Source organism: Lepidochelys kempii, chromosome 1, assembly GCF_965140285.1.
Source record: "Lepidochelys kempii isolate rLepKem1 chromosome 1, rLepKem1.hap1, whole genome shotgun sequence".
In the NCBI taxonomy this organism is placed as follows: domain Eukaryota; kingdom Metazoa; phylum Chordata; order Testudines; family Cheloniidae; genus Lepidochelys; species Lepidochelys kempii.
In genome coordinates this window covers 282,485,363-282,513,059 of record NC_136380.1, presented here as the reverse complement: position 1 = coordinate 282,513,059, position 27,697 = coordinate 282,485,363, and the positions used below count along the sequence as shown (strand labels likewise).

At 45.7% G+C, this 27,697-nt stretch overlaps 1 protein-coding gene across 1 annotated transcript in view; it reads right to left on the bottom strand.

The window, feature by feature from the left end:
- Positions 1-27,189, bottom strand: part of E2F7 (E2F transcription factor 7) — a 30,642-nt gene extending 3,453 nt beyond the window's left edge. Inside the window, exons 1-12 of the mRNA XM_073327700.2 lie at positions 27,002-27,189; positions 26,229-26,321; positions 21,620-21,898; positions 17,465-17,633; positions 14,147-14,434; positions 12,109-12,267; positions 11,097-11,234; positions 9,230-9,424; positions 8,630-8,714; positions 6,205-6,745; positions 4,922-5,192; positions 2,053-2,477 (exon numbers count right to left, since the gene is read on the bottom strand). Coding sequence (XP_073183801.2) covers positions 2,053-2,477; positions 4,922-5,192; positions 6,205-6,745; positions 8,630-8,714; positions 9,230-9,424; positions 11,097-11,234; positions 12,109-12,267; positions 14,147-14,434; positions 17,465-17,633; positions 21,620-21,898; positions 26,229-26,321 — 2,643 coding nt within the window. The 5' untranslated portion in view covers positions 27,002-27,189. The remainder of the gene's footprint in view (positions 1-2,052; positions 2,478-4,921; positions 5,193-6,204; positions 6,746-8,629; positions 8,715-9,229; positions 9,425-11,096; positions 11,235-12,108; positions 12,268-14,146; positions 14,435-17,464; positions 17,634-21,619; positions 21,899-26,228; positions 26,322-27,001) is intronic.
- Positions 27,190-27,697: the final 508 nt, after the last annotated feature.

Sequence of the window (27,697 nt, the reverse complement as noted above, 5' to 3'; positions counted from 1 at the left end):
AGGTGCCTAGTGCTAGACATCTGGTTTGAAAACTTTAGCGAGAGCTTTATAACACAATCCTTTTCCTTGGATATGCAGCCTATCACTCTTTTTAGTGGTTATATTGTGATTGATTTTTGAATTCTCTGTTACAACAACATTTTTCATAAGTTTGCAAACATCCAAAAATATTATTTATTTTTAATGGCCCGGCCATTCCCCAGTAGCGAAATAATAATTTTAAAAGAGTAAAACTAAAGCAAAAACAAGCATAGTGGATATGAGAAGCAGGTAGTGATGTACTACAAGTAGGGCTCCATGTCTGTCACGAAAGTCACAGATTCCATGACTTTCCGTGACTTCTGCAGCAGTCAGTGTGGCTGACCCCAGGGCCACCCAAGCAGCTGGCTCTGGAGCCAGTGTTCAAGTGGCCCCAAGGGCAGCCACACTTACTGCTGCTGGAGTGGCCCCGGGGCCAGCTGCACTGGCTGCTGCTGGAGCGGCTCTGAGGCCAGCCACACTAGCCACTACTTGGGCAGCCCTGGGCAGCTGGCCCCAGGGACTACCTGAGCAGCGGTCCCTGGGTAGCCAGAGAAGCCACTGCTCATTGGCCCTTGGTAGCTGGTGTCCCTGGCCTCAGGGCACTCCCCCCGCGCAGCAGTGGCCCCTAGCTCCTCTCTCAGTAGCAATACCCCCTCCCTCCCGAGATTTAGTCAGGGGTATTTATAGTTGTTTATTGCTTACTGACCATAACCTGTCCATGACTTTTACTAAAAATACCTGTGACTAAATTGTAGCTTTAACTATAATGAATGCAGTTTGATCTCATTTATAGAGCTAAACACAGCTGATTTCCTCCCCATTCTGAATTTGTATTTGTGATTTCTTTACCTAAGAAAAATCACAAACACTGTGTTAATGGCATTATTGTTAACGCTAGGTTGCAATCAGTGGTGAGCTGGTTCGCACCAGTTCGCTGGAACTGGTTGTTAAATTTAGAAGCCCTTTTGGCTGGTCGTTAGGGACAACCAGTTCTAAAAGTGGCACCTTAGGTGCCAATTCCGTGGGTGCTCCGGGGCTGGAGCACCCACGGGGAAAATTTGGTGGGTGCAGAGCAGACACCAGCAGCTCCCTGCCTGGCCCCAGCTCACCTCACCTCCACTCCGCCTCCTCCCCTGAACACACTGCCCCACTCTGCTTCTCTGCCCCTCCCGGTTTCCCGCGAATCAGCTGTTCGTGCAGAAAACCTAGGAGGACTGAGAAGCAAGCGGCGGCTTCGCGCTCAGGCCCAAAGAGGCGGAGAGGAGCTGGGGGCGCGAGGAGGGCCACCCGCGCTGCAGCAGGTAACCCGGGGGGCGTGCAGGGGAACCGCTCCCCGCCCCAGCTCACCTCTGCCTCCCTGGGCCTGAGCGCGAAGCCACCGCCTGCTTCTCAGCCCTCCCAGGCTTCCAGCACAAACAGCTGATTCGCAGGAAGCTGGGGGAGGGGGCGGAAAAGCAGAGCGGGGCGGTGCGTTCAGGGAAGGAGGTGGAGCGGAGGTGAGCTGGGGCTGGGAGCTGCCAGTGGGTGGGGGCTCGGCACGGAGTCAGTGCCTAAGACACCACTTTTGATGTGATCAGTGGAAGGAGCGGCTGCTCCCTCCCAGCTAGGCTACCCGCCCCTAGGAGCCAGAGGGACCTGCCAGATGCTTCCTGGGAGCCGCCCCAGGTAAGCCCCACCGGGACTTCCCACCTCGTCCCTCAGCAGGTCCCTCTGGCTCTTAGGGGCAGGGCAGGGTGGGCACCCACTACAGTGGCCCACGAGACCCTCCTGCCTGGTTCTGGGGGCAGTCAGGGGACAGGGCAGAGGGGTGGATGCGGCAGGGGTCCTGGGGGGTGGGAGGGGTGGGGTCAATATTTAACCACAATGGTAACCACTGCACCAGGGTTTGTTATCCTCTCACTTTGAGACAGAGGAACACACACACTCTGAAGCTGAGTAAATAACTCCAAAACCAATTCACTTTCATTCAGTCTCAGCCACTTGACCCCAGGATTGCACTTTTGTATAGCTTCCCTTTAATTAATTCCTCACCTGTTGCAGTTTCAGAAGGGTGACTGGAGGCCCCGTACAAACTGGGGATTCCAGTTTAACGGTGCGGCAAGATCTTCCAAGTATAGGGCTCAAATGTACCGCAGAAGGAACCGGCTGCTGTGGATCCACTGAAGGTATTTTGGAGGTCTTCGGAGTAACCATTGCTGTGGTGCCAATACAGACGGGCGTTGTCGACGTTAGGCCAGGCATGCTGAAATTCGTGGACGCAGTGTTTGGAAGAGAGCCAGGAGGAGCAGAAGAAAGCGGCCCGGTGATTGCTGGAGAACAGAGAAGAGGGAAGGGTGCCAAGGATGTAGACGGCACTACCACACAGGGAACACCAAGAGATGGTAACTGGCTTGCAGGCAGACCAACAGCACCAGGGGGTTGGTTTGCAGAAAACAGGAAGTTAAAACCACTTAATCCTAAACCAAAAAAAAAAAAAGAGAGCAAATTAAGGAATTAATGCAGTTTGCTAATTGACATTAACCATACTACACAGTTATTCAGTAAAAGGGAGAAGGCAGAAAGTAAAGTTGTTTAGGAAAAAGGTAATATGAAGGTTATAAACAGCCCAAGAGAGCTGCTCAATCTCTCTAAATTTGTTATACTCCCACCTTTCCTCTCATCTTCCTTTTATAGTTTTCTCTCTTTAGATTGCCAACATCTGTAATGCACCAAGCACCATTTGCTGTTACAGAAATAACAAAAGAACCATAAGCTGCACCCTGTATACACAAGCTTAGTACTTGTTTCCCCACTAATAGAAATAATTGACTGAACTACTTAAAAAAACAAAACAACTTATACACAACTTTAAAGTAGGGCTGTCAATTAATTGCAGTTAACTCAAGTGATTAACTCAAAATAAAATTAATGATTAATAAATTAGCCATTTTAATAGCATTGTTAAACAATAATAGAATACCAATTTAAATGTATTATAAATATTTTTGGATGTTTTTCTGTTTTCAAATATATTGATTTCAATTACAGCAGAGAATACAAAGTGTACAGTGCTCATTTTATATTATTTTTTATTACAAATATTTGCACTGTAATAAAGAAATAGTATTTTTCAGTTCACCTCATACAAGTTCTATAGTGCAATATCTTTATTGTGAAAGTGCAACTTACAAATGTAGATTTGTTTTTGTTACATAACTGCACTCAAAAATAAAACAATGTAAAACTTTAGAGCCTGCAAGTCCTCTCAGACCTACTTCTTGTTCAGCCAATCGCTCAGACAAACAAGTTTGTTTACATTTATAGGGTGCTACCTGTAATTCCCCACCCTGTCAGGCACTTTCACGATAAAGAGATTGCACTACAGTACTTTTATGAGGTAAATTGAAAAATACTATTTCTTTTGTTTATCCATTTTTACAGTGCAAATATTTGTAATAAAAAATATAAAGTACACTTTGTATTCTGTGTAGTAACTGAAATCAATATTTGAAAATGTAGAAAATATCCAAAAATATTTAAATAAATGGTATTCTATTATTAACAGTGTGATGAAAACTGTGACTAATCGTGATTTTTTAAAAATCTTGCGATTAATTTTTGTAATCTTTTGACAGCCCTACTTTAAAGAAATAACAAATTTATAAAAATCCACTTGTTAAGGGCCCAATCAAACTAACTGCAGTCAATGGAAAGACTTTCATTGTTTTCAATAGGATCTGAACTACCTTCATCAACCTTTCAAAGTAAGATCCCCAGCCCATAAGTTGCTCCACGTAGGGGAACCCCTGCATCCATGTGGAGCTCTAGTGTCTTTGACTCAGTGTCACAATGGGACTAAATTCCAAGAGAGCAACCTCTCCATTCCACAGCAGCTTACTCTGTTGCCATAAAATCCTCTTCCCTAGACTTCACTCAGGTGCCTGGAAAGGGGAAAGCTTGTAACTGTCTTTAGGAGAGCAACTCAACTCCCTGGACCTCAGTTGCTGCACTGTTCTCCAGACTGCTGAACTCACCAGCCTAATCTTCTAGTTCTCCACACTCTTGGCTACAAGCTGGACTTCAGCTCTGGCTCCCTGCTGTCTAGCTCCATGGACCAAAGCATGCATTGTAATGCAAGTAACTACCCCTTGTGCCACCTGCAAACTGCTTCTGGCAGGGCAGGGAGCCAGAAAACAAGAATTTACGTGCCTGGCAATAACAATAGGACAAATTCTGCAGCAGCAAATTCCATGACTGTGGAATCCACAAAGCCCTGCTTGAGATGCGTGAGGCAGTTCTCACCTGCTAGAGCTATTATTTCAGGCTCATGAAGACACCAAACACTAAGGCTACATCTATACTACAAGCGCTACAGTGGCACAGCTGCAGCTACACTGCTGTAGTGTAGACACTACAGTGACAAAAGGGGTTTTTCTGTCACGGTCATAAATCCATCTGCTCAGGTGGTAGCTAGGTTGACCTAGTTGTGCCTGCCGTGGGGGTTAGGTTGCCCTAACTACATCACCAGACATACATTCTCCTTTTCAAGGTTCTCTTTACAACCGTAAGGGCTAAAACATTAAAAAAAAAAAAATAAAAAGCAGCTCTGGTGCCAAAGAACAGGACTGTTGTGATGGATAACATGCGTTACTTTAGGAATACGGGAAGCCCTCGTTATTCACTGTAATCCATATTTAGGTACCTAAATAAAAGTGTACTGGTTTTGAGAGAGTTGCTGAGTACAAGCAGCTCCCATTGACTTCACTGGGATTGTGGGTGGTCAGGTTTTCTGAAATTCAGGTCACTTTTATTTAGGTGCCCAAATCTGGATTTAAGAACCTCACTTAAGATGCCTAAATTTTCAAGTTTAGGCCTCATCGTTTAGTCATAATGTATCCCTGTGAATCTGTATAGTCCTTACCTGCAGCTGGCTGCACATAGAGATACTGTGGAAAGAAGGGTTGTTTGGTATTTTCTTGAGAGATGTGCTCTTTTCCCTGTGAGGAATCTTCAAGGTCTCTGTTCCGAGATTGCTTTTCCTGCTCCTGAGAATCTAAAGGTTTAGTTGTATCCTCTTCTGCAGCCTCATCAGCAGCAGGAGTTCCTAAGTCAAGATGAAAAGCTCCTAGATGCACATTAGAGGCACAGCTGCTTCCCAGGGGATGTTCTACATCAGGTGGCTCAAAAGGTTTCTGAGCAAAAACAGAATTAGGAAGGAAGAGTCCAAATTAAAATAGTGTATGAGGTACCATCTCTCAGATACTTTCCTTGACTGAAGAGTGAAATTCACCCAGGTGCAGAGGGCCAGCACAAGGCCTATGCACCACTTAAGTCATGGTTTGAGGGCTGCACAGTGCACGGGCCATCTGCACAGGGCTAAATTTCACCTTAAAGGCTTAGACTTATTAAATAGATGTAGTTCTCTTGCAGAAATACCCCTGAAGTGGGGTGTTTTTTTTTTTTTTATGTGAAGGAAAAACTCAACAAGGATTGTAGATCCCTTGTAGATGCCCCAGACAACTCAGATACAAACAATGACGTGAGGCCAGGACCTGCCCCCTACTTCAGCACCTGAAGTGGACTCTGAATGTGATCCTCCTCCCTTTGTAGAAAGTGGCTCATTGGCCTCCAAGGCCCCCATCCTCTCCCCAGCCACTCATCCTGCTGAGGGGAGAAGTTGGCCTGGGAGAACAGAGAGGGAGGCAAGACAGGGAAGAGGGGAAGATGCATATCACCTCCCCTACGGCTCTGTAGAATGAGCCATGCTGCCAAGGTGAATCCTGCTGGGACAAGAGCTGGTGTGGAGGAACAATGTCTCCTGTGGAACTGCCAGGTTTGGAGGCAGCTCCAGTGACAGGACAATGTGGAGAGGAATCCTGACAGATTTCTTCCCCTCCTGAAGGTTTTTCTGTGGTAGGGAGTGAGCTAGGCAGTGGCTCTGTGCAACAGGTGATCCGTGCCTCATTGTGAGGCAGTCATTTTTCACCAGAGGCACAGCACACATCTTCCAATTAATGCTTCACCAAATGTATTTCTCCCCGCCCCTGATTATACTTGTGCGGGGAGGTGGCATTTGTTTCTCTAAATAGGTATCTGCAGTGAATGTTTATCTGCAGAAAAGACTATTTCAAGTAACACAAGTATCTTTCCCCTGCTCTCAGCCTTAGCAACAAAGTTGGGTGTCAATTAAATGCACTTCCCTACCTTGGGTAGCACCAATGAGAGGGGAACATCACTCTGCTCCATAGTCTTCCTTTTAGCAGCTGGCTCTATGCTGGCTGCAGGCGTGGAGAGAGATGCACACTTCTGGGAACTACGCTTGTGACAGTTAACAGCACATACAGCAGCTTGTGGCTTTAGGGGTGAGGCCTGCCCCTCAGGGCTTCTGTTGCACTTTTCTCCTGCAGTTGGAAGGTTCTCCGTTGACAGACTTTCCTGAGGACTGCCACATAGCATGAAGAGAGATGCAGAGGGGAGGTAAACAAAAGGCTGGTTGGGGAGCAGAGCAGGTTTCCCATTCTCTGTTTTGGAGGCTGCCAAAGTGGGAATCTGCAAAACTTGGCCATTCATACCATTTGGCAGAGAGAAGTGTGACATGTCTGAGTGAGCAACAGGAAACACTGGGTGAGGTAAGGGGTTAAAGCAAAAATCAGAGTCCCCAGGATCCGGAAGAACAGAGAAAGGAGAGATCATGGCTGGGTTCCTTGATGAATTTAAGATTGTTTCAGTGGCACAAATTTTACTCCTAAAAGATGTAAGGAAAAGAGGGGGGAAAAAAGTGTTTAGTTCAGAATGACATCCCCATAAACCACCCTTAAAATAAAACAGTGAGGCTCTCTGGGATTGTGTGTGGAGACTACCTGACAGAATATAGTAATTATCCAACACTTTATCAGTCACTTAACATATCATGTCAAACCACAGAGAAGCTGACTCACAGATTCTTTTGCTGTGCTACCATTCAGTTCTTTCAATAAGTGCTAGCAGGGAGATACAACATGCACCCACATATTAAGGGCTCCATGCTATTCTCACCTACGTTAGCAGAGGGTGTTTGGAATTTGGCAGTGGAGCAGAACAGCTCTGTAGCATGCTTACCCCTTTCCTCCAAAGAAGCCTCTCTGTGGGGTTTAACTTCCAGCCTTTTAGATGGGGAGGAAACAGTAGCTCTCATTAGCATATTCTGGCTCCAAATTAATGAGTAAAGTCAGTATTAACTTGCATGGAGAGTTGATCAAAAACCCCAAAAGATTTGTCGTTTTGTTAAAAATATTTTGTTTCATCTCTTAGCTATTAAAAACTTTCCCCCTTTTTCCATTGGAAAAAATGAGGGTTTTTTTGTTTGTTTGTTTGTTTTTTAAAAAAGGGGAGAGGAAGAATTATTTCTTCACAATTGCAAGATGGAAATTCTGTTTTTTGTTTCAAAATTTCAACAAGCTCTACGTGTACAGGTTGCACTTCCACAAGTCCAAAAACCCCCGTAAAGGTTCTGGATTCAGCAGCCAGTGTGTGCATGGGCTATTTTTAAGAACCATGCTGATACAGGGCTGGGAACCAGTACAGAGGCACTGCGGCCCAAAGTCACAGTAGAAGTTAGGTGGCTCAATACCTTTGTGACTCTGGGCCTGGGCCTGCCAGTGGATGGCCCAAGCCTATTCGTAGCTCATCTGAAACTGGTTAAGGGAATTGAACCCCCACAACCCTGACGAAAGAATGAAGGAGTACAAATTCAGTTTTCTTGCCCCACTGGGGTAGAAAAAGCTCATGGTTAAGGCTACGATTTAGTCACGGTCCATGACCTGTCCATGACTTATACTATAAATACTCCTGACTAAATCTTGGGGGGGAAGGGCCACTGCTGGGAGGGAGGGGCACCAGACCCAGCCCACCAGCTACCAGGGGCCGCCAAGCAGTGGCTGCTCTGGCCACCCCTGGGACCGCTGCTGTGCGGGAGCTGCTGCTCGGCAGGGGGGGAGGGGGAGGAGGAGGTGCTGCCCGATGGTTAGGGGAGGAGGGCCAGGAGCAACATTTGCCAGGGCCTGCTGCCGGGGGCTGCTGAGCAGCAGCTGCTCCAGCTGCCTCCAGCACTGCTGCTCAGGTGGTCCCCAGGGCCAGATGCCAGGGGCTGCTTGAGCAGTGGCTGTTGCGGCTGGCTGCGGGGCCACCTGAGCGGCTGGCCCTGGGGTTAGCCACAATGGCTGCTGCAGAAGTCAGATGTCGCAGAATCTGTGACTTCTGCAACCTCCGTGACAGACATGGAGCCCTACTCACTGTAGGAGAACTTGTAGCCCTAAGCGTCCAATAAATATATTGCATGAAAATTTCAAAACACTCCAGGGGATTTATACATATATAGTCCATTAACTGTATAGGAAGATGTGCCTAATTCCCCATGACTGCTTTGAAAATCTCAATAGCTGTTTTATTTCTCTATTAAAAGTGACGCATGTTGGTGTGAATCTTTTACATGCACCTGGGAGAACAAAAGCCACCCGGAGAGCCAATTTCTATTCTCTAATGGAAGTCACTGGAAATTATAGATCTCCATCTCAAGTACAGACCTTGACCTTAAATTAAAATGCACAGGGCAGGGAACTGTGCAGACTTCAAGTTTTAAGACCCAACTTACTTTGTATCCTTTTCCATCTTCTGTCTGCAGACAGCTGCTAGATTTATCATTTTGGAGCAGTATTCATCTGAACCTACAATGCAAGCTGAAAGAACAATGGGACATTGAATTAAATTACAGATTTACTAAGCACATTTTCATATTGGTAATACAAAGAATGGAAAGCAGTTTTTCTACCAAGGCATGTTTTTATAACATTCACTATTTGGTTTGAGCAGCACCTCTGAAGAGCGGAGCACCCTCAATGCCTTGCAAGAATCACCTCAGCATCATGCAGGCTTGGGACAGTTGACAGGGAATTCTGGAAGGACCTGCAATTGCTTTATAACTTTACAATTCTAAGTTGTGAAAGTGCTATAAACTGGATTGTTACAGTAAACTCCATTTTACCAGGAACGAAACAATAAAAATCTGTTCTCTTTCTATTTAAAGAATCTTAATCTGACTGTGCCAAATTTCAACAGAAGAAATAGCACCATACTTTCAGTGTTTAGAGAACAGAAAATGTACTGAAAAATAAAAGCACTGCTCCAAGGCTGAAAGTGACTGTTAGTGGCAGACACAATGGGTTAGGAAAGAGCAAAAATTCTTGGTAGTTACCTTGCCTTTCCCTATGTGGGCTGTTGGGTTCAGAGCTGACCTTCCTTTTGATCCCTTCAGAAGGCTGAACAGTGTTAAATGAAGCATGCCGTGCAAGCCTCTGTTTTCCATTAGCATAGGTTTGATGTTGGGCACACACCCCTCTTTTCAGTTCTGGTAAAGCAGCAGATGTTGGAACATCAGTTCTCAGTTCATCTAAAGGAATTGGTTTTTGTAAAGTTATCACCTGAAGGACACCTGTTGTCATGGCAGCTTCTGCCCTGTCGTGGAGCTTTGCTACAGACACAGCAGAAGAAAACCCCTTTAAACCCTGTACTATTCTAACACCACAAAACTATGTCAGAGCTAGCAGACAAGACAAGGTCCCCCATACCCACTCCAGGACTCTATATAGCTCAGATCCTGGGCTACATCTAAGCTCTACTTGGAGCAGCTGCAGGGAGTAAAATGGGAAGATGGGGAAAAGTATCATTAACATGAACTCTTACTTCTCCTTTATCCTAGGGTTGGCCTGCCCTAAAATAAAGCGGCATAAGGGCTCTACTTTGAGCTGTCTCCCAGGGGCATGTCTGGGAGTCAAGGATCACCAGGAGGTAGGCACACCATGGTCATGCCCTTTATCTCCCAAAACAAACCCCTCCATGTCAGGGGACAGGAGGCAAAGGAGCAGCTCTGCACCACCCAGGTGATTCCCCATGTAGGGGGAACAGTCAGCTGCCTATTTAGCACTATTTAGCACCACTGGATGAGCCAGAATGTGGCCCTAAGGACCTGATTTTCCACTGCTTTGCACCTTAAACTAGTGTAACATGCAAAAAAACAAAAAAACCCAAATGTATCCATAAATATCTCCACTCTCACGTTCTGGCAGGGATTTTAAAGGCTGCCTAGATAGGTGACCTACATTAGGAAATCAGACACTACACATTTATGGGTACAGAAGGTAATGAATTCTGATTCACTCTTCAACTAGAAAACAATCACATAAAATTTGGGAAAGAGCAGGGTGGTTTAAAATTTTTTTTTGATTGTTTTGAAGAAAAACAATTTTTTATTTAAATTGGATTCTGTTATTTAAATTATAAGGTTTTTCTTTTTAAAAATAAACCAGTTTAAAAAGAAATCAGATATGAATACAAACTATGTAAAGGCCTTAACTTATTATAATCTCTTAAATAAAAAATGAAATATGCTGAATCCATGAGCCTCTATCAAAAAAAACCCAACCAACCAACCAACCAACCAACAACAATGAAAGGCTGCTTTTCTATAAAAAGAAAGAATCAGGGAAAAACAAATTAACTTTTGAGGTCTGGCTTTATAAATTTGGCACACTAGGTCATGTACTGTATTAAGGGCTTATTTTGTTTAATAAAAATAAATGTTATATGAGGTTGTGTGCTTAATTAAATTCCAGTTACCATCATAATGCAGCTTGACACAAATCATGAGCACAAAGTTAATTATGTAGTAAATAAGCAATATATTATTCACCATTTTCTAACACACTAAAAATGTACAATTAATAAATAAGAGTCTGACAATATTAAGCTATATAATTGCTTATATAAATGTATATAGTTATTGTGTACCCTCCTAGGTAGCCAAAAAAAAAATTCAAAATTGAATGTAAAGGCTCTATTTAGCTATAAATCAACATATTTTAACGGTTATATTAACCAGTGAGAATGTACCTTTCTTTAGAAAATAGCTGAAGTACAAATGGAAAATTATTAAAACCGCTTATTTAAACTGAGGCTTTCCACTTAGTGATTTAAATCAATCTACTTTGGAAGAAAGTTCCAGAAAAATACATAAAAACAAACAGACAGCCCTCCCCCTCCCAACCACCAACTACACAAATTACCACTATTTCCACTGAATTCCACAGGCCCAATCCATTTGAAGGCTGGTTTGCGACCCCTTTCTTCTGTGACATGCACTTTCTTTATGAGCCCTAGGCTGGTCAGAACGTTGGCGATATCATACAGTCTTCGTACCTTTGCTGGAAGGTAAACAAAAGTGTAAAGAAATATACTGTAAATATGCCTGTACAACAGTGGTCCCCAAACTGTGCAGCACACTCCCCTGGGGGGCCCAGAGGAATTTTTTTTTGGGGGGAGGGGGGGCAAGATGGGCCCAGGTCAACCCCCATGGGGGTCAGGGCGGAAGCGTCACCCAGCTCCACTCTGTCCTCAGCCACAGCTTCGGCCCTGGCCTCGACCCAGAGTCCCAGGCTCCTCTCCCGGCCGTGGCTCCCAGCTCCAGACCCCTGCACAGCTCAGCTCTTGGCCATGGCCTCTGAGGGGAGGACAGGTTGGATTATGGGTAAGGAGGGGGCACAACAGAAAAAGTTTGGGGACCACTGCTGTACAAGATAATGAATTTCTGCCATAATGTCAAGGTAACTTTTGGAAATAGGTTAAAAGGAAGTACGTCAGTTTATTCAGAAGTCACTTTGGAAAAGCATCCTCTCTTCCTTCTGTCCAATGGATGCATTCCCCAGTAAGAGCAGAACTGCTTGATAAAAATGTTTCATCCCATCCTGAAGGCAGCAGCATAGGAGAAAACTCACATCAATCCATTTTTTGTTTTTATAATCCCTTCAACTTCAACGGATTGAATGATGATGTAGCTGGATGACAACACCCATAAATTGTGCAGCTGAATGCTTCTTCTCCCCCCATCCCCGCCCCCCCATATCTGAATATTCAGGGAAGGGGTAAGTTTTATATATAGTTAAAAAACCCTTAATCACAGATGATTCTATCCATGTTGTCTGAGATGGGGGGAAAAAAAAAATCTCAGATGTCAAACTGAATATGCCTCCATTTCCCTGCTGACTGATGATTAATCCATTTCTTAACAGTGATACTCACTTTTAAACTTGCTGTGATCCGCTGCATCCTGGCTTTCTTCTATCAGTATTTTTGCTGCTATGTCAAGAGTGACTATCTTGGTTTTGGAAACAAGGAACAGCATGACAAACTTTTGGCTCATAATCCGCAATGACTTGTCCTTTCTGCTGTTTGCAGATGCTGCGTTACAAACGAAACACGAGTCTCTTAACATATGTCATCTATTACAGACAAGAAAGCATTAAGAAGGTTTCTCATGTACAACAAGGATAAAGTGTTTCCTTGTTGGAAAGCATAAATCTTTTTACAGGCAGCAAATAATTATGTAAGGCAGATGGACATCAGCATTTTAGCCGTCTTCAAAAGGTAATAAAAATTAAAGCGTAAAGAATTGGTTTTAATTGTTATGGAGTCTGGGCCTGATTCCCTGCTCCATTGCAGTATAACTGTTGAGTGCCATGGAGTTTATACCAACATTTGACCAGTGTAACAGAGTGAAAGATCTGGCCCTCTGTTATAGAAAAGGACAAAGCACTATTTACCAGTCAGAAGGGGACAGGGAGAAGAGAGAAACAAAATGTTTGACAAAGTCCTTCACAAAAGGCTGTTATGGAAACTAGAGGGACAAGGTGGGTGAGGGAATCTTTTATTGGACCAACTTCTGTTGGTGGGAGAAACAAGCTTTCAAGCTTACACAGAACTCTTCTTCAGGTCTTGGAAATTTACTCAGAGCGTCACAGCTACGTACAATGTGGAGCAGATTGTTTAACATACCATATATACTCGTTCATAAGCTGAATGTTTTTAGTAAAAAAGGGAAGCACTAGAGAAGGGGGTCGGCTTATGAACGGATATAGAGAGGGGGAGAGGTGGGACACAGCCCCTCCCCCAACAGAGGGGGCAAGGAGAGGCAGCACAGCCAGCAGACCCAGAAGGGAAGAGGCAGGGTCTCCGCTTCTGGCCATGCTGCTCTCCCCACAGCCTCCGAAGCAGCTGCAGCTCCGGGGCTGGCAGGCTGCAGCCGCGCCGCCCGGTCTGGCCCAGCCCGCCAGAGCAGGCTGCGGCCGCGCGGTCTGGCCCAGCCCGCCAGAGCAGGCTGCGGCCGCGCGGTCTGGCCCAGCCCGCCAGAGCAGGCTGCGGCCGCGCCGCGCGGTCTGGCCCAGCCCGCCAGAGCAGGCTGCGGCCGCGCCGCGCGGTCTGGCCCAGCCCGCCAGAGCAGGCTGCGGCCGCGCCGTCTGGCCCAGCCCGCCAGAGCAGGCTGCGGCCGCGCCGCGCGGTCTGGCCCAGCCCGCCAGAGCAGGCTGCGGCCGCGCCGCGCGGTCTGGCCCAGCCCGCCAGAGCAGGCTGCGGCCGCGCCGCGCGGTCTGGCCCAGCCCGCCAGAGCAGGCTGCAGCCAGGCCAGAGACATCCTCCCCTGGCCCGCCCCAGCTAGGGTGGGAAGGGATGGGATGGGGAGAGTGTGGGGGGTGGTCACAGGGGTTACCCCCAGCTTCTCCCTGCCAAAAAATTTCCCCACCAGTTGATGTCCCGGCCCGTCAGGGTAAGCAGCTGGCACGCCAGGACACTTTGTTTACTTAGGTTTACCTCTGTGCCTGCGGACACTTGAGGTTAAAAAAAAACCATCTCGGCCCGCCAACGGCTTATCCCGATGGCCCGGGAGCCAAAGTTTGCTGACCCCTGAATTATAGGGTCAGCTTATGAATGGATCATGGAAAATTTTCCATTTTTACTTATCCGTCTTGGGGGGCAGGGTCGGCTTATAAACGAACCAGCTTATGATCGAGTATATACGGTAACTAGTTAACATGTGTTTCAAGGGACTTGTCAAGGACAGGCCACTGAGTGTGAGGGGAAAGGCTGGAATTGCTGCCATCTGTGCTGTACCTGCACTGTGAATAAAAAGAGGAGCCTCATTTCCGAAGTGGTGAATTCAGCACCTTTCACAAGCAATATCATGTGTTTTACATTAATAAACAAATCAATTAAATAAGAAAAAAGCTACAGTGTATGTTGAACAGTATGACTGCATCTGTATACAATCAACCATTAGTCATCTTACCAGAGGGGCAATCTGCCTCCGAAAAGTCAAATAACTGTCTGTCTTGGGAATCCAGAAAGGTCTCCTTTTTACATTCTCCAAATTTATACTCCAGGTCCTGCTCTTTATGCTGGAAGTAAGCCATCTGTTCTTCGTATTTCTGGAGCTCTCCGATTTCCTGAAGGTTTTTCAGAGTTTGACTCAGGCTGTGTCGTCCGTGCCAACAGTACTGATTCTTGGCCACACGGCTAACGAGGTGCAATGATTCCAGAACATTCACTATGTCATAGATGCGCCTACGCTCAACTCCTGTTTTAAGGAAGAAAGAGACTTAAAAGCATGCCTGTTTTTAAACATGCTTCTACTCACTCCTCCTTTTTGTATAATCGTGCGCTGAACAAAATCTACTCACAGCAAGTTCCCTCTTTCATCATTTCCCTGGGTAAGTCACAGAGTCTGCTCCTACTTAAATCAATGGGAGTATAGCCACTGGGCCCGATTTCCCATTGCCTTGAACTTGTGTAGTACTGTGTAAATTACAGGCACCGTCAAATACATCACAAAGTGTAAAGCAATGGAGAATTGGGCCTATAGTCTTCAATGGGAGCAAGAGCAGGACTTTAATCTCTGACCTCATCTACGCAAAGGGAAATTTTCAAAAATTCCCCATAGGTACCAACTCTGGTTCAGCTCTACTGGCGTTAGCAGTGTTTTGAGCCTGAACGATTACCAGGCCAATGCCTGCAGTCACCATTTTAAACAGTCATCTAATCCCACTAAGAGCTAGTCTAAATGACAAAGTGCTGGCAATAGCTGTCTGCCTTAGGGCTCACAGCATTGCTACCAGCAGTGGAGCAGAACAAGCATTGGTAATGGTGGGAAGTTTTGAAAGATTTCCCTAATGTAGACAGGGTCTCTATGTCCATGTTTACCCATCTGTAAAATATAGATAATATTTACCAGTCTTGTGGGTACTGGGACTTTCCAATTTGTTATTGTTTTAAAGTGCATGGAGATTTTTTGTGTGAAATGTGCTACGAAAGTACTGAGTGCTATACATAGACATAATTTACAAGACTAGTTCCTTTGAGCACCAGTAGCATAAACCCTCTCCTACATGATTCTCTGCATAGAATCCCAGTGCCTTTAGCAAAGGTATGTTGATGGGAAAGGAGATGATGGCACATTGTACAAATATCTTGACAATGATTCCCAGCCCCACATTGCCCCCAAACACAGGCACTGGAGCCCAAAAACAATTAAGATCAAGATATATATTTTTAGCAAAGCGCACCAATGTCACCCTCCCTCCCATCCCAATCCTCAGTAGTCTGCCAATAGGCTAAAAAGCTGTTCAGAAGTAACAAGATTAAGTTGCTAGAGTCAGTGAGAATCTATGCACCCTGTAATGTATTGAGATAATTTTAGTCTCCATCTGCAGTCTGATCCTGCATTTCTTAACATTGCTTTAACATTCCTATGGACTTCAGTGGGAATTTTGGGCAAACAAGGAATGCAGGATCAGATCCCTCACAATAAGATTTAATTAGCAGGAGAGCTGGAGTGATGTCTGAAGAACTTGTAGATAAACAGGAAGGGAGAGAACAGACAGACATCTAAGCTAAAGTCTGTAGGCTTGACTCACACACTTCTATCACAGGGAGAGACTGTCCGCCAGGCAGTTTAACCCTGGGAGAGGGGAGATGGTGTTTGCACCTCTGTCTTCTCTCATGGGTACAGCCAGAGAAGTGCAGCTTTAATCTGTGAACCCTATTAATGAAGGCTGCCCAGGTACCATAGACCCCGAGCAGAGACTGGGAAGCACTGTGTACTGCTGTGACTCGTAAATGGATTTTTCATAGCCAGGAGCTGAGTGAATACAGCTTTACCTATTGATGGCAAAATCTACATTAAAGCCATTATTTGCTACACAAAGATCAGGAGTGGTATAGGAAATGAAAACCAAAGGGGAAAACAAACCATTATTTTAAATAAGACACAAACTCTACTACTACATTTAAATAAACTCCTTTGTTTTAAGTCACCAATGAAATATTTCTCAAAAGGAAAAAAGAATCCAAGTAATTTCATGTCCAGTTAGCAGTGGAGGACTACATGTGTTCAGCTTCATGAGGGCAGAGTACTGGGATTTCATACTAAATGGGGATAACTCTAATACTTAAAACAACAATTCCTATAAAAAAAAATTCTTAAAAAATGATTACCATTGAAATCAGTCCTTATCTATTTGATTTATTCTTTTCTGCATTCTCTTCTGTTTCGCTAAGTCTTTGTGAGGTGCCCAAAAATGAACACAGTACTTTAGGAGCTGTCTCACTAGAGCCACATAGGGAGTAAATCCCATCTCTGTTCCCACTCCATCCTCCTTCCCAAAATATAAAAACTGCATCGAATTTTCTGAAAGTTCTTATCTAATTTGCTGTCCCTTTCCTATGAAATAAATCTTTGATCTGAATTATTTTTCTCAGATGCAATACTTTGTATTTATTCAGGCTGAGTCTTATTTTGCTATCTCTATTATTTATAGTCTCTCTGGGTCCCTCTGTATTATTTCTTTGTCATGGATGAGGTTCACAATAGCTCCTGATTAAGTCTGACTTGCAAGTTTAGTTAACACGCAGTTTACTACTTGCGGATAATTAAAGAGGATGTTAAAGTTGACCAAAGATAACATTGGTCCCTGAACCACACCACCCAGATGCCTCCACCCAGTTCAACACATTGCCATTTATCATTCCCCTTTTTGCAGTCCTTCTGCCAGTTTTCAATGTGCAAGACATTGTTCACGTCCAAGACAATTTGACTATTTAGATTCTGGAAGATACTGTATCAGATGATTTATTGAAATCAAGATATACAACCTACTGATTTCCCTCAGCCACCAATTTGTAGTTCTAACCAAAAATTCGCCACAGTTCTTTTGCATGATTTGTTCTTTATAAACCCTGCTGCTTACTGCTCAGACTTCAATTAGCAAGAAAATAAAAATCTAGGCATACATATTTAGCAGCAAGATTAGTTCACCATGAGAGCACTCAGAGTGATTTGCAACTTTTTTTTTAAATGATAGGGTTATGTAATAATGTAGTGGTAGAGATTTTTTTAAGTATTGAGCACCTGCAGCTCTTGCTTAATTTAACTAGAAGGGTGCATCCAGCACCTCCAAAAAACAAACAAAAAAGCCCAGACCTTAAATGTATTCTACAAACAGCTCAGTTCTTTTAAATGGGATCTACTTTAAGTGCCTTTATGTGGTAGACATATTTTAAAAGACTGAAGTTGTCCAGTTCTTGCAGCATTTATTTCAGGCATACATACCAAGACTAGAAGCCACTTCATCCAAAGAAATGGTAGATTTTTCTGCTGACAAAGGGTAACTTGGGTAGCGAGCTAGAAACTTTTGGCATAAGAGTCCTAAGCTCTTCTGTTTTCTGCTGGGTCTCTGCTTTTCAAATTCATCCACTGTGCCATCATCTACCATATCATACTGTTGAAAAATAAATGTTATTCCTTTATTGTAGAGCTTCAATAGGCATGACAATAGCAAAACAGGGAACATTTCAGATTCTAACATTCAAGCTCAGACTACTGTTACAAAGGATAAAATACACATGCCCAAGTGCCTTTACACAGGCTTAGAATGTGATCTTCTCTTTAAGCATCTGGGTCACATGTCTTGACTCATGAACTTGTTTTATCCAAAATCCAGATACTGTGGAGATTATGAAAGCATTTACAAGGACATCCCATGGTGGCCAGGTGTTGGAGGACTCAAAAGGTGTAACTATGTTCCCACCACCAACAGATAAGATCTTATTTGGAAGTAACATTCCCTTTTGAAACCATAAAAAGGAGGATTTCTGCAAACACCTTGGAGTGTCACTGACCATAGATGTCTACCAACCACCAGAGGGCTCCTGAAAAACCTCTGCATAGAAATTCCACCATCCCTCTATTTGTGGGTATATTGCTTTAAGAGCTCAGAGGCATGTGACCCTAGTTCTGGGGGATAAAATTCAGCTGTCTCAGTATCTTTGGCTTTTTTTTTTAAGACATGTTTTGGCAGGTTGTTAACTGAATAAAATCCTGTGGAAAAGAATTAGTAGGCCCTTGTAGTATTCCTGAAAGCTGGAGACCTCAGGTATATATAAGAAGGTATGTTTGTTACAATAGCCCCTAAACAATGAATGGACTGTAATTTTTATTTGGACTAGTAATTCTGAAGTATTGATTCTCTTGTTGGAGTGAAGTTGTGTATGTCAATTGCTTGTGAGTTTTTTTAACTCTTAAGACTTTCAGTATCTCAACTACCTCTTGCTGCAGCGTAAGTAATGAACCCCCATGCAACAGATTATGCTTGGGAATAAACGCCCTTGGTTTTCAAATGGTTTGAAAACTGCAGTTTTCACCTAATGTTTTTGTAATCTATTTTTCCACAGACAAGATTTTGTTCATGAGGGTAAATTTAACAAAAACTGAAATATGGTCTATTAATTTATTCCAAGTAACATACTGAAGAAGTTCAGAAAACTTGGAGCAGTCATGTGCACAATAGCTGAGTTAAACTCCATTTTAAACAAACTTTACTGTACTGTTTAGTCAATAACTACTTTTAAAAATACTTAATAATAATACTTACATGGCTTTTCAGCAGTAGCTCTCAAAGTGCTTTATAAATAAAGCCCTACCAAATTCACTGTCCATTCTGGTCAATTTCACAGGCAGAGGGTTTTAAAATTGGTCAATTTCACAGTTTCACATGTTTACATCTGAAATTTCACTGTGTTGTAACTGTGGGGGTCCTGACCCAAAATAGGACTGTGGGGGGGGGGGGAGGGGGGTTTGCAAAGTTGTTGTGGGAGGCGGCCTCCCCAAGATTGCCACCCTCACTTCTGTGCTGCCTAGGCAGCAGCTTCCAAGCTGCCTGTAGTTCTGGGAGATGGGTAGGATCTCCCCCATGCTTGTAGGAGTGCTCCAGTTGGGGCTCCTAGCTGCTAGTCCAGGGCAGTGACCAATTAAGGCAGGGGCCCCTGGCCAATTTGGGGGCCTCCTGGAAAAATGGATGCCCCACCCTGGGGCTTCTTCTGGGGCTAGAAACCCTGAGCCCCAGCAGGAGCCCTGGGGGAAGACGCCTTGAACCTGGGCAGCCTTGAGCCCTGACTGCCTCAAGTTCTGGCTGGGGGGACCGAAGCCCCAAGCCTGGATTACCCCAGCTGTGGTGGTGGTGAGGCAGCCCCAAGCCCAGGCTGCCCCGAGACCTGGCTGGAGCAGCAGGGGGCAGAAGCCCTGTGGGGAGGTGGGGGACGGGGTGTGTGTGTGTGTGCCCTCCAAACCCAGGCTGCCCCAGCTGCAGCTGGCAGGAGCGAAAGCCTCCAGTCCTGGCTGGCGCTGCTGGGGGAGGAAGCCTGGAGCCATAGCAGGAGCCACCGGGGGTGTATGTGTGTGCAGAAGTCCCGATACCAAGCAGCGGGAGGTGCCCCAACCTCCAGCTGGAGCGACAGGGAGCAGAAGCCCATAGTCTGGGCTGCCTCGGCGCAGGGGGCGGGAAGGTGGAATCCCCCAGCCTGGGTTTCCCCAAACCCTGGCTGGGACAGGGAGAAGGACCCGAACCCAGATTGCCTCAGCTGCAGCTGGCAGGAGTAGAAGCCCCAAGCCTCAGGAGCTGCCAGGGGAGGAAGCCCCAAGCTTGGTGCCCCAAGCAGCGTCGGGAATTACGAGGTGGGGGAAGTGGAAGCCCCGAGCTTGGGCTGCCCCAAGCCCTGGCCAGAGCAGGGGAGGCCCCCCAGCCTGGGCTGCCCTGGCTGTAGCCTCTGGGAGCGGAAGCCCCGAGCCTGCCAGGAGCTGCTGGGGACTGAAACCACAGCTCAGGGCCCAGAGCCGGGACAGAAGCTGTGGAGGGGGGAGGAGCCTGCAGCCCAGCTCCTGGACTGCTGCAGCGCAGAAGTTAGGGGGTACCACCCTCATTTCTGTGCTGCCTCTGGAGGTAGGTCTGATCTCCCCACCAAGAGCAGCCGTGCACGGGAAGGACAACTCCTGTCTCTCCCCAGCATAGCTGGACTAGCAGCTAGGAGCCCCAGGCTATCGGCAGCAGGGGAAATCAGATTTTATGGGGAAAAGGCTTATTTCATGGTCCGTGACATGTTTTTCATGGCCGTGAAATTGGTAGGGCCTTATTTATAAAGGTCAATATTATCAGCCCCATTTTACAGATGGGCAGACAGAGGCACAGAGGTGAAGTGATTTGCCCAGGTCACCCAGCAAGCAATGGTAGAGCTTGGAATAGAACCTAAGACTCCTCAGTCCTAGTCCAGTGCTCTATCCACTAGGCCATACTGCTTCACCAAACCCAGCAATTATTTCAGTTATCGTTTTGGAGAAGGAAACAACTAAAATTTAATGTAGCATTTTTTTTTTTACACATTGCTTGTTGAAAGCTAAGTGGTGTGTGATCTTTCAATAACTTTGTTAGTCTGCTTGCCCCAGCTCTGTCTTTCCCCCACCATTATTCAAACAAGGAAATGCTATAAACTGGTTCAGTGCCGTACTTGCTCCTAAAGAATTGTGAGCCTTTATGCCTATAAAATAGCATTTTCTTAGAACGAGGGCCTAGTGACTAGACTCTAGTTAGTTTCATGTTGCTGTTGTTAGATGCCCCTTTTGCCAGTGGTTCCTATGAGCAATAACTTGGGATGGGGAGCTAATGGAGCAAGAAACAAAAGGAGGGGATGCTGCTGTTGGATGAAAGCTGAAATTGCTCTCCTCCAGCTCCAAGCTGTTTGGAGGGTGTGGGTTTTTTTTTTGTTTTTTTTTTAAAGGAAGGATGGGGAGCAGAATCCCCTAGCAAAAACCCAACACCACGTTGAATGTAAAATCCTGCTTAATCAGGAAACCATTCAGGTGTAATTTTTGACTATTCTCATCCTGACTGTTAGATGTGGAGGTGTGTTTTGCTGAATGAGGTATAAATGTGGTTTGCCAATCCAGTGTGGCTAAGGTATACAGCTTCTACAGTCCTATTTTTAAAAATGCCCAAGACTTGGTTAGTTTGTCTTTAAAACAGTTGTACAGTAGCCAACTGCGCTGTTATGCTGAATCTGTTTAACTGACTTGGCAGTTTTCCTCTCCTTGTGGCTAGGCCTTAGTTTGAAAAGGACATCAATTGGCAAGGGAGGGGAAGTAACCATGTCCAGTCTCCGAGTATCTGAAGAAATACTTAGACAGTAAGTCTTTAAGATGGTGATCTTTGTCTGAAATGGCTTGCATGCTGGCATTGCTATATAAATGGTCATCTTTGAGGACGCTTTCAAATAGCACTGCTCTCCACTCCTAGTAAAGGTGAGTGGCAGGAAGACTGAGGAAGTAATAGTATTTTTTTAAACCAAGTAATAAAATATCAATTAACTAGTCAGCCTGCAGCAGGTAGAAGGCAGTGTGTGTCAGTTATGTCCAAGCTTACTAGATTAAGTCTCTTACCTGTACAGAATCAGGAAAAGCATCATTCTGCTCACTGTTCTCAATTGGTCTGAAGAGCTCTTTCTTCTTTTCCCTGTCCCTCATGTCAGGGCTAGCAGCACTAATAAGCATCTTCAGGTTAGCTGTGGGGGTCCATGGATCTGCCAGAGGTCTGTCGACAAGCTTAACAGGTGTAATTGGATTTCTTTCTGGGGTGCAGCCTTTTTGCTTTGATAAATCAATTGGTTCATTTTTCATGGGAGTCTTTGGAGTCATTCTGGATTGATCAAATATGTTTTCCTATGAAAAAGAGGATCATTTAGGGTTGAAGAGAAGCAACAGTCCACCAGTCAATGCCATTGTTCATATGAAGGTAATGAGTCCCATCATACTCTGACATATATTTAGCATAGCTCTTATTAGCATCAGATGCAGCAAAGTGTATACCATACATCAGTGTATGGTGTACAATGCAGATAAGATACCACCATGAATTGCTTAAGATGAAATCAGTCAGTCAAACCTGTTGTCTGTCAGACTTCTATGTTCTGCCTTTTCATATAAGCCAACTGTGCCACAACTGTAAACCAACTGGTCCAAATTATGAACCCAGTTTATCCCCTGGAGTCTTCCTGCTGAATTTGGACTGAAGCTTAAATAGTTCACTAGTTACTTTGAACTTAGAAAAAACATAGCATTCTATTTTGGAATCTCCATAATGGAAAGCCCTTTTTGGGGATTTCACTGAAATCTACTCAGCCCAGATGGAACACTTCCCTAATTGAAGCAAATTGACTGCTATAGTATCTACTGCTCAAAACAATGAAAATATATAACTAAAGCAGTATTAACGATAGTCAAGCAAGCTGCTGGGAAGGGGAAATCTACATATGACTTGTTCTCAAAGTAAGGTAAGAACAAGAATTACCTACTTGCCCCCAGCTACATGATCTGATGCTCATTTTTCACTTAGGTTCTTATACAGGAATGAGGCTGTGACTACTCTTTTGTCCCTTCCCCCTACCACAAAAGTTGTGTTACAGTCCAACTTACTTAGATGGATTGACTCAAGTAGGCATCAATGTCATTCCTTAATTAGCGGGAAAAGCTGCTTTTGAGCAACAGGTACTCCCTCAGTTGAACAGGTTTCTCACCCTACACCAGAGGGGGCAAACTACGGCCCGCAGGACCGTCCTGCCTGGCCCCGGAGCTCGTTGCCAGGGAGGCTAGCCCCCGGCCCCTCCGCTGCTGTTCCCTCTTCCCCCACAGCCATGCCACCGCGTGGGCAGCACTCTGGGTGGTGGGGCTGCTCGCTCATGCATGGCAGCGCGTCTGGCTCCAGCTCGGGTGGTGTGGCTCCAGACATGCTACTCTTAGCCTCATGGTAAGGGGGTCAGGGTGTTGGATATGGGGCAGGGGGTTCCGGGGGCAGTCAGGGGACAGGGAGCAGGGGGTGGTTGGATAGGGCAGAGGTTCGGGGGGGGGCAGGGGATGGGGAACAGGGAGGGTTGGATGGGGGTAAGGTCCCAGGAGTGGGCGATCAGGGGTAGGGGGTCCTGGGAGGGGGCGGTCAGGGGACAACGAGCAGGGGGATGGGTGGGGAGTTCTGAGGGGGGCAGAAAGTGGGAGGGTGCGGATGGGGGTGGGGGCCAGGCTGTTTGGGGAAGCGCAGCCTTCCCTACCTGGCCCTCCATACAGTTTTGCATCCCGATATGGCCCTTGGGCCAAAAAGTTTGCCCACCCCTGCCCTACACTAACAGGATGGAGAGAATGAGAAAAATTACAATCTTACTTGGGCTTTGTTTGCTGCAATGGAGTATTACCAGTGGGCAACACATCACGCACAGTTAACCTAAAGTCGATGGATCTAATCTGTTTACTGAATCTGCCAGCTACCACTGGATTTTTCTTTGTTATTGTTCTGATCACTGATTCTGGACTGACCAGTACCTAGAGAAAGCCATTGGTACTAAAGCCCTACCAAAAATTGTTTAGCCCTGAGAGATCACAAGACATCAGACATTAAATCATTCTGATTACCATTTAATAACTTCTGATGCTTTACATGGATTAAAAATGGCAGTTTCTGGCTTTCAAATGGTATGACTCAGTTTCTCAATCTAGCAGTTTGAAATACTGGTTGCAGATATCTCAGATGAAGTGAGAGGTAAGAGATGAAGAAAGTAAAATGATAACCAGAAATTAATATCAGATTTTACAACTTGCTGTTCTTAGAAGCCAAGTCTTTAGTATCACTGGAAAGTGTTCTTAAACTATAAGGGCTAGAAATGAGACCCTGAAACAGTTACTGGTCCCTCGGTCAAGTAGTGTTTTTGGTGTTTGTCCTGAACCGAACATAAATTCCTCCACCTCAGACTAGTGATGTTTTAAAATCTCTGCAAAATGAATTTTAAAAACATAACCAAATATACATAATAGAACTTTTGGGATAGATATTGTTATAAAAGTGGTCTCATTTTCATTGTTGGTGCTGCAAAGAAGAAGTTCACAGAAAAATGTACAAGATGGAAAAGCTATCTAAAAGGCATAAGTTTTTATATGAATTTCAGCTAAAACTATTGCTCCGTTCAATTCTCAGTGGCTCGAGAATTATAGCTAATTGATAAGGAGACATCATAGAATTTTGTTTAAACTAGTGCACTAGTTTATCCAATTTAATTGGAATGCAGAAACTGGATTTTAAAGTTCAAAAATTTAGCCAGATGTTACTGCTCCTAATAGCCTTCCATAGTTTGCTATCTGGGGATGAGGACAGACATCCAAAGAGTAGGAAAAGGCACTGTGCTCTGGACATTCAGAATGATTACATAAAATATTATAATACCCAATTGGATTATCCACAAGAACGTAAAGGAAGATATTTTTATTTCAGATAAGTGTTGTGACTTAATACACTGACAAAAAGGGTTCAAGGTAGGGGTGCTTCCTGGTATACAAGTTCAGTATAGTTAATCCACTTAATATAGTCTTGCAATTTCAAATGTGGCAAGGATTCAACACTTAATCTAAAATAGAGAAAAAACCTACCTTTATATAAAGCTGTTTTTTATTATGCTTGGTGCTAATGTAGTTATAACAAAAGCAGATACCTAGAACTAGCAATCAAGTTACTTGAAAGTTATCCCTCTGAGCTCCCATTAATTCACCCAGGTGTACAAACGTTACACTGAGCAGCAATAAGTAATGGCTGAAGCTGTAAATGGATGCCGAACATGTACCTACTACCTAGCCTTGACATCTTAATCCTCCTCACTGACTCACCTATCCCAGTTTATCTTAAAAAAACAAACAACAAAACAAAACACAACCCTTCCTTTCTCCCAGTCCCATATACTCCTTGGGAGGTCTTTAGATCCCAAATTTGCCGTTACCCACATGGATTCATAGTATGTGTAAAAAGGTGAAAAGAAGAGATTCTGGGGTGCCTCTTGCTCCAAGGAGGTTGAAAGTACAAGGGGAATGTAGAACAGGGAGAAACAATTTTGATTATGTGCATATAATATAATGTTCCATCAGAAGTAGAGGGCCAAGGTGAAGTGGTCACATTGTTAGCTAAGACACTGCATCAATCCATTAAAAGGCTAGCAGAGCAGTGATGCAGCTGTCCGGTTAGTCTTGATTTGTAAACAACAATATTGCCAATCCTGAAAGCTTTTTTAAACATGCAGACCCATAAGATTTTAACCTTAATACACACAACCAGCTCCTAGTGCACATATGTGTATTCTAGGCTCTATCGTAAGCCAGCAGGAAGCTTACAGAAATGCCCTGGGGAGGGGATATTTAAATGATGTGCTCCTGGGAAGCACATCTTCAGATGCATCTGCCTCATTACTCACCTTAGACCTGTTTCAAAACTATTTTGGCTGGGTCTAACCCTGCCTCATCTAAGCCTATGCTTTCTGCATCCTTTCACAACCATATGTAACTGGGTCTCAGTGTGCTCCATACAGTTACCCAATATGGCTTTATACATAGGATTTTCTGTAATCCTTTCCCCAGATGGCAAAGGTATTGTTAATGTCCTCTTTAATTAATCCTGACTAAATTCTTGACTGCTTCCTTGAAAGGACAAGGGGGTGGAGGGGAAATGGGCCTTTCATTCAATTTAAAAGCAAAGATGTCTCCTATTTCCCACCCCAAAATTATCAACTTGACATGCTGGCAGGAGCAACTGAGCTGGGAAGGAAGGAAGGAAACTAAAATGGCAGAGAGAGGAAAGAATATTACAATGTTATATTTTAGTCTTGGTGTTTAAGAGGGCAAACTTACTACCTTGAGCCTTATCTCAAAGGTCAGTGGGAATTAGACATAAACAGTCCTATAAATAATAGTTTATATTCTTAAATAGCCACAGACTAGCAGGTTATATTCATCTCTAGTACAGAAATACTAGTACACGTTTGTAACATGCTAAAACCATTTTCAGAACCTACCAAAGTCCATTCACCTGGGGAAAAAAAAACAAAAAAAAAAACAAACCAAAGGTAGTTCAAGGTACAACACATTTTGCAACAAAATTCGAAGTCCTCAGGTGTTGGTGTTGCAGTATTGGCCATAAATCTTACTCAGAAACACTGTTAAGTGTTATCTGTGTCCATTTACTCACCTTTTGTGCATTTTTCCCATCTTCATCTACCAGATCGATTCTTGTGTGTCTTGGGCTGATCAAGTCTTTTAGTGTTAAGCAACTTACCTCCATCTGTAAATTATAAAATTGCACAGGTTAAGTTTGATATTACTTCATTTAAACACACACACACCGATTTCCAGAGGCTAATCTATAGTTTCCCTCCCATCCCCAAAAGGTGACCTTGGCAGCCTGCAGCTGCCCTCCTGTGACCGTCACCAACTCTCAGCGTTAGCCCCAGGAATCAGCCTTTCCCTGAGAAATGCTGGAAAATCAACCCCGTGGGACACGGCTGCAGTGCGTGAGGAGGGAAGGCGGCTGAGCGAGCTACCCCAGCTCGGTGGGAGCCGGCGGCGACCGAGTCAGCAGCGCCGAGGGTCTCCTGCGGGGCAGTTAGTTTTGGCGCAAAGAACCTGGAGGAATCGCAGCTTTGAATGAATGGGACAGAAGAGCGGCCGGCCAGCCCCCGGCGGGGAGAGCTCGGCAGAGCCCCGCTCCCCCTGGGCAGCGGGCGGGGGCTGCCCGGCTGCCCCTGGCACTGAACCCCCAAGTCCCCAGGCACGAAAGGAGGGGCGGCTCGTACCTGCTGATGCAGTTGGAGGCTCAATTCAGAGCCGCCTCCCACCCCCCCCATATTCCCCAAGCCCGGCAGGCTGGAGCGACAGGGGGAGTGCGCGGCAAGCCTAAAGAAGTGGCTGGGGCTCTCCTGGGGGGAGGGCGGCCCCCCTCCCCCGCGGCTCGTCAGCCCTTACCTCTGGGATACAGCCCTTCCCGGCCCTCGCTCACGGCCTCCCCCGCAGCAGCGCCACGCACTCCGGAGCAGCCGGGAGGCGGGGGGTGCATGGGGGCAGCGACGGGAGAGGAGAGCGCCCTGTGCCCAGCCGCTGCCGCCCCGCCAACGTGCCGGCGCCGCTGCTGCCGCTGCCCGGAGATGCCACTCGGCGCTAAAGCTTCTATTCTGGCGCCCTGAGACTCACTTTTACAATCCGGCCAATCAGGCGCGGCCGGCGGGGGAGCTCCCGCGGCGGGCCCCGCCAATCAGCGGCGCCGCCCGGCGGTCGGAGAAGTTGGCGCTAGAGTCGGCGCCTTCTCCCTCCGGCGGCGGCCGCTTTTCGCTCCCTTCCCCGCCTCCCCCGCCCACCTTGGTACCTGGGATGCTGCGGGGCGGCGCAGAGGGCCGGGCGGCCCTTTGTTAGGCATGAATGGGCCGCTCGAGGGCTGCTAGGGGGAGCCTGGGCGGGGAACAGATGGAGCCGCCGGGAAGATCACGGGGGGGGCGCGGAGCCACTTCGCTTTCCCCCTGCCCCGCTGCCTGCTGTGGAGGATTGTTCAGCCGCTTCCCCGGCCACGGGAATTCAAGTCACTAGGGACGCGCTCCCTGCTGCCATCCTTCTGACTGGGGGGGGGGGGGGGGACCGCTGTATTTCTGAGCTGGGGGGGGGGTATTT